Source organism: Buceros rhinoceros, unplaced genomic scaffold (assembly GCF_000710305.1).
Source record: "Buceros rhinoceros silvestris isolate BGI_N320 unplaced genomic scaffold, ASM71030v1 scaffold24568, whole genome shotgun sequence".
Classification (NCBI taxonomy): Eukaryota; Metazoa; Chordata; class Aves; order Bucerotiformes; family Bucerotidae; genus Buceros; species Buceros rhinoceros.
Genome location: NW_010428948.1, coordinates 344 through 6,137, shown reverse-complemented (window position 1 = coordinate 6,137; position 5,794 = coordinate 344). Strand labels below are relative to the sequence as shown.

The window sequence follows — 5,794 nt, the reverse complement described above, 5'->3', positions numbered from 1 at the left end:
ATCTGCAACAAGGCTTCGCTGTACACCAGCTCCACCTGCGAAATCAGCTACTCCCTGGTGAGGCTCAGCCCGGGGTCCCGCTGGGTTCCTCGCTTCCCCTTCCCCTGCAGAGCCTCCAGGGAAGGAAAGCAAAGCAGAGATGAAGGCACATCCCAGTCAGGAGCAAAATCCCAAGCAGGGGTTAGTCCTGGCTGGGCTGCCCTCGGTGCCCAGAAGGGTCTGGAATGGGAGCTGCTTTGCAGCTGCTTTGCAGCCACGGGCATTTTTCGCCCTCTGGTTCACCAGCAGAATGTCTGTCTGTCTGCGCGCTGGTGAGGGGAAGAAGTTTCAGGCTCGGCTCCTGGCTTGTTCTGATTTGCCTCAAGACTGAAGAAAAATGTTTCATGGTCTGGTGCCTCAGTTTCCCCACTGACAAACATGGGCTAATCCCACAGTGGAAGTGGAGAAACCTGGCTTGGTCGTATTTTGGAAAGGCCACCCAAAAACCCTTGGAGAAGATCTAGTCACGGCCCAAGTGCAGGCTGGTGGCGTGCCCTGGTGTCGGGCGAGACGCAGCATTGCCTCTCCTGTTCTGCTTTTTGGAGGCGAGGTCCTACCTCACTTCTCGGGCTATCTCCTGACCATCCCATCTTGCCGCTCTGCCCAGGGCTTCCAGGCTGTGTGTGAGAGCATCCGGGACTGCGTTCGCTGCCAGGCCTGGGGAACAGGCAACACCAAAGGGAACTGCAGCACGTGTCACCTCCAGATCCAGATGGTGGAAGAGCTGAAGAAAGGTACCATGAGAAGCAGAGGAGCTCGGGGCGGACACGTGTGGTGTGTCTCCCACAGGCCCTGCCCTGTGCGGGGTGGGGGGCTGCTCCTCAAGCTTTTCCTGGTCCTGATGACTGTGCAACCATGTCCCTTCTGTGTGCAGAGGAGGCCAGTGAGTACTGCTCATTCCAGGATGAGGAGGACGATTGCACGTACCACTACACCCTGGAGGGAGATCCCAGTGTCCTCCCCAACACCACTGTCAGCGTGCAGAAGAAAAAAGGTGAGCAGGGACCATGCAGGAGGGATGTCCAGCCTGAGATCTGGACCAGCACTGACCTGCTCCTCAGTGCCTCTGATCCCCACTTTGGCCGCTTGGGATGGCTGGGTGCGAGCAGAGAGGTGGGGTAGTTCTCCTGCAACACCACTTTTCATTGTGAGCACCAGGAGAAGTTTCCAAGCTTAACTGGGCTGCTCCACCCCTCAAAGAGCTGTGGTCCAGCCCTGTCCCTCTGTCCCTGCCTCCCCACTCTCGCCCTGCACTCCCCAAACCCGGGAGTGACATTGCTGTCCCTTGCAGAGTGCCCGCCGGGGAGCTTCCTCTGGCTCATCCCGCTGCTCATCTTCCTCATCCTGCTCCTGGGGCTGCTGCTGCTGCTCTGCTGGAAGTTCTGCGCCTGCTGCAAGGTGAGTGCCTCGGCTGGCTGCCCCAGCTCAGGGAGAGGACCAGATAAAGGCCAAAACCACGACAGGTTTCCATAATCCACCCAGCCTCCAGCATGGCCAGATTGGCAAGGGCGGGGTCCCAGGGGTACCCAGCATCTCTGCTGTTGCCAGCACAAGTTGCTGTGGGATTTAGCCCACTAAAGGGGTATCTGGCTAAAATCAGCTCCCAGAGCCCCCTCCATCTGCTGCCCACCCATCCCTGCTGATGCGAATCGTCCCAGCTTGGCCGCAGAGTGATGGTGTCTTTGGCCATTTGTTTTCTAGGCTTGCCTGGCCCTGCTTCCCTGCTGCGCACGAGGTACCAGCCCTCCGAACTGGGTGGGAGAGGGATCTGGGGGTTCCTGCCTTCCTGGGTTGTTGGGGGCACTGGCGTAAGCGTCCCTTTTCCTCTCGGAAGTGGATTGGTGGATCAGGAGAAAAGCTCCTAGCAGAGACGCTGAGACAAGCAGCCATGAGCTGCTGCTCCACTGCTCCTCTCTGCCCCGCACCCTGGTGTGTCCTACTGGGAATCCCACTGCTGCTTCTCCCCTGACCAGTGCTCTTGTAATGCCTGGCTGGTGTGATGTGCTGTCCTCACTCATGGACGCCTCTAGTCTTTTCTCTGCCATCCCACTCCACTCCTGACATCCCAACACCCTTGGCATGGTGGAAGCCCTAAAGATCCCCCAGAACAACGTATCTGGTGTTGGGAAGCTGATGGCTTGTGTTGTACCAGTCTGCCCAGACTCTGACCCTGTCCCTGGCTCTGCAGGTCGTACCGTTGGCTTCAAGGAGGACCACTACATGCTGCGCCACAGCCTCATGTCCTCCGACCACCTGGACACCCCCATGGTCCGTAGCGGGTCCCTCAAGGGTCGGGACACAGTCCGCTGGAAGATCAACAACAATGTCCACAAGCAGGGCTTGACCTCTCCTGCTGCTGTCAACCCCAAAGATCTCAGTGAGTGCCACATCTGAGGGACAGCGTGTAGAGGAGATGTTGTGAGTGCCAGAAAGGACAAACTCCTGGTGGTGGCCCCCAGCTACAGCAGCCACGGCTTCACCTCCAAGCCCAATTGCAAGCAGGGTTGTTCCTTTATCCACCTGCATCCTGGGGAAAGCTGAGCAGCCTGTTCCTGTGTCCAGACCTGGGGGATAGGTACCAGGACGGGTGGGATCCTTGGAGGCCTCCTGGCAGCCCGGCTGCCTGGTGGAGGTACCCTGCGTGTGTCAGTCTCGTTAGCTCAGTGACGGGGTTTCTCTGCTGGTGCGCTGGGGTTTGGGTGCTAGCGACGCAGGATCTGGACACTGAGCATCACCCGGGTCCCCATGCTTCCAGCTTTTGGCTGGGTTATTTCTCTGACCAGGAAGGAAGGAGTTTAACTCGGGAATTTCTCTTTCCAGTTCCCTATGGGCTGTCTCTGAGGCTGACCCGGCTTTTCACGCAGAACCTGGTGAAGCCGGACACCCGGGAGTGCGAGCAGCTGCGCAAGGAAGTGGAGGAGAACGTAAGAGCCCGGGCATGAGGGGAGCTTGGGGTGGGACTGGGGGACAGCCACACTGCAGGAGTGTCTGCGGTGCTGGGGAGGGGCGAGTGCCCCTTCTCTGTGAACCCTGACAGCTCTTTGAAAGGAAGAAACAATTTTTCCTCTTTCTGAAAGAAAGCACAAATTTTAAGATCACAATTGTGAGAATTAACAAAGCATCACGTTGATGAGATTTGAAGTTTGCTTTGGGGGACATGGTCTGAAGCTCCTGTTTGGCTTCAGTCTGCAGCCTTTTGCCACGTCCTGGGGGGAAACCGTGTGGTGGTCTCTGCCTGCAGTGGCAGCGCAAGCTGGGAGGACGCGGGGGGTGGCCAGAGGGCTCTCGTGTTTGCTGGCAGCAGCATCTACTCGTTGAACACATCCTTGTTCAGCAAGGGACATGTTGTGAAAATCCCTCTTGCTCCTTGCAGCTGAATGAAATTTTCAAGCACGTCCCTGGATGCCACAAGCTCCAGCAAACCAAGTTCAGGTGAGTCACGGGGTGAGACCTCCTGCGGGGCAGGGTTCCCCCAGGGTCCTGCTGATGAGGGAGTGGAGCAGAGGGCTGGGTTGTGAAATCCAGGGTGCTGGGAGGAAACGTGGTCTGTGAGACGGCCTTGGCACAAGCCCAGTGCAGTGCTTCACCCCCCTCCAGGGCTGCAGAGCAGAGCCCCACCAGCCGTGCAGGTGATGTCAGCTTTGAACCTAGACTGGGGCAAACACTGGTGGTGTGGTGCTCAGTGGGAGAATTTCCACCGACTTCAGAAGTTTCAGCCCTGTGCAAAGTTACAAGTGCCCGGAGCAGGACGGAGGAGTCTGGGGATGCCAGCGCTGAGCAGGGAGTCTTATCTCCTCCCCATGGCTCTGACCAGATGTGATCTCCCCCATCCATGGGTGTGTTCCTCATTGCACTGGGAAACCCAGGGAAAAAAAAACTGGGAAAGCCAGGCAGGAGGGAACATGTGATGGGCTCTGCAGGATGATGGGTTGGCACCCGCAGGGCAGCTGCCACAGCTCAGACCTGCACAGGGCTGTGATTCACGCAGAACTTTGTCTCCCCAGAAGTGTTAGTCACCCTGACTTGCTTTTTTTTTTACCCCCCAGGCTACAGCCCAATTCTGGGAAAAGGTAAGAGGCACTTGCAGCCCTCCCATGTGCTGCTTCTCCCTCTCTGCACACGCACGGGTGGGGTGGCTGAATGCCCCAGGTGCTCACTAGCCCCTCCAGCTGCTGTGTGAGATGCGCCGCCCTGGCCACAGCTCTTACCTGGCTTTCTCTTCCCACCGGTCACAGGCAGGACCACACCATCGTGGACACAGTGCTCACCGCCCCTCGCTCAGCCAAACCGGAGATCATCAAAGTGGTGGAAAAGCACGTTTCCCATGAGGCTTTCAATGACCTGAAGGTTTCACCGGGTTATTACACAGTGACCTCAGACCAAGGTAGGGAGCAGAGCTCAGCACTGCCTCCTGGCTGGGCGGGAGGGACATTTCCCAGCTCTCACCGTTGCCCCTTCCCCCAGATGCTCACGGGATGGTGGAGTTCCAAGAGGCCGTGGAGCTGGTGGATGTCCGTGTCCCACTCTTCATCAGGGAGGATGATGATGATGAGAAGCAGCTGCAGGTGGAGGCCATTGATGTCCCCACCGGCATTGCAGAGATTGGACGCAGGCTTGTCAACATCACCATCATCAAAGAACAAGGTGAAGGGCTGTGACTGTGGCATGAGATGCAGGGTGCTTGTGTTTGATTGTCCCATGTCCACGTGGTCTCAGATGATTTCTCAGGAAGGCGCAGCCTCCACATCCGAGCTCCCCCAGCTCACACACCAGAGACTTGCTCAGTGGCTCCCACCTTAAGGCACCTGGGTCTAAACTGAAGATCTTTTAAAGCAGCCAAAGAAGGGTCATCATCCCTGGTGACAGAGACCCAAACATTTGGCCATCACATGTTTAGGTGCTACCAGTTCCATGGCAGATCCAGGGTTGACCATCTGCTGCTCCGGTTCATAGGCTGCCGGATGAAGTTAAACCTCTTTGCTGTTATGCTAGGCTTGGAGCAGGTTGTCTCTGCTTCCCATCTGGCTGTTCTGAGCAGGAAGGACATGAGTGAGGAGTGGTAAATTCTTCAGTCCGTGCAGTAATATTTCACAGACAGTTCACACCCAGCTCTGTTCAGGGAGGACACCTGTGTGTTTGTAATGTGATTCTTTGTGTGTTTTGCTCAACACATTCCTTCTCTCCTGCTCCTTCCAGCCAGCAGCCTCATCACCTTCTTGCAGCCAGCCTATTCCCACAGCCGCTTCGATAAGCTGGCCAAGATCCCTGTCCTCCGGGAGATCATAGACAACGGGAAATCCCAAGTCACCTACAGGACACGGGATCTCACCGCCAAGAACGGCAGGGTGAGGGTGATGCTTCTGGCCTTGACAGGCCGGAACGGGTGGGCACAGGAAGAGGGGCTGGGAAGGAACCGACCCCGGGGCTGCAGGAGAGCAGCTGATCAGGCTCAAAGGGGATGTGGCTGGGAGAGGGGAGACCCACGGCTTTAGGTTAGCACAAGGGCAGACGTTCCCCTCCATCAGCTGCTCCCTGTGCCTCAGGGACCTGAGAGCCTGCCCGTACCTGAGGCAGAGGGCACTGGCTGACCCTTGAGCTGTGGGCACTGGGAGGCAAGTGGAAATCCACTGGGAAGTGGAGGGGAAGCTCTCCGGGAGCCTTCTCACGCGGCTGTGGTAACACACCCCGTCCTTCTCCTCCAGGACTACATCTTCACAGAGGGTGACCTGGTCTTCCAGCCTGGGGAGACCCGGAA

The 5,794-nt window shown here is 57.5% G+C and overlaps 1 protein-coding gene across 1 annotated transcript in view; it reads left to right on the top strand.

Moving 5' to 3' along the window:
• ITGB4 (integrin, beta 4) overlaps positions 1-5,794 on the top strand; it is a gene marked incomplete at both ends in the record, with an annotated part of 12,422 nt that overhangs the window by 6,372 nt on the left and 256 nt on the right. Inside the window, 12 exons of the mRNA XM_010142482.1 lie at positions 1-57; positions 647-773; positions 914-1,033; positions 1,331-1,437; positions 1,741-1,774; positions 2,228-2,416; positions 2,860-2,963; positions 3,413-3,471; positions 4,086-4,109; positions 4,275-4,423; positions 4,504-4,683; positions 5,236-5,385. The exon at positions 1-57 is cut by the window's left edge and continues 43 nt beyond it. Of these exons, the coding sequence (XP_010140784.1) occupies positions 1-57; positions 647-773; positions 914-1,033; positions 1,331-1,437; positions 1,741-1,774; positions 2,228-2,416; positions 2,860-2,963; positions 3,413-3,471; positions 4,086-4,109; positions 4,275-4,423; positions 4,504-4,683; positions 5,236-5,385 (1,300 nt within the window). The remainder of the gene's footprint in view (positions 58-646; positions 774-913; positions 1,034-1,330; positions 1,438-1,740; positions 1,775-2,227; positions 2,417-2,859; positions 2,964-3,412; positions 3,472-4,085; positions 4,110-4,274; positions 4,424-4,503; positions 4,684-5,235; positions 5,386-5,794) is intronic.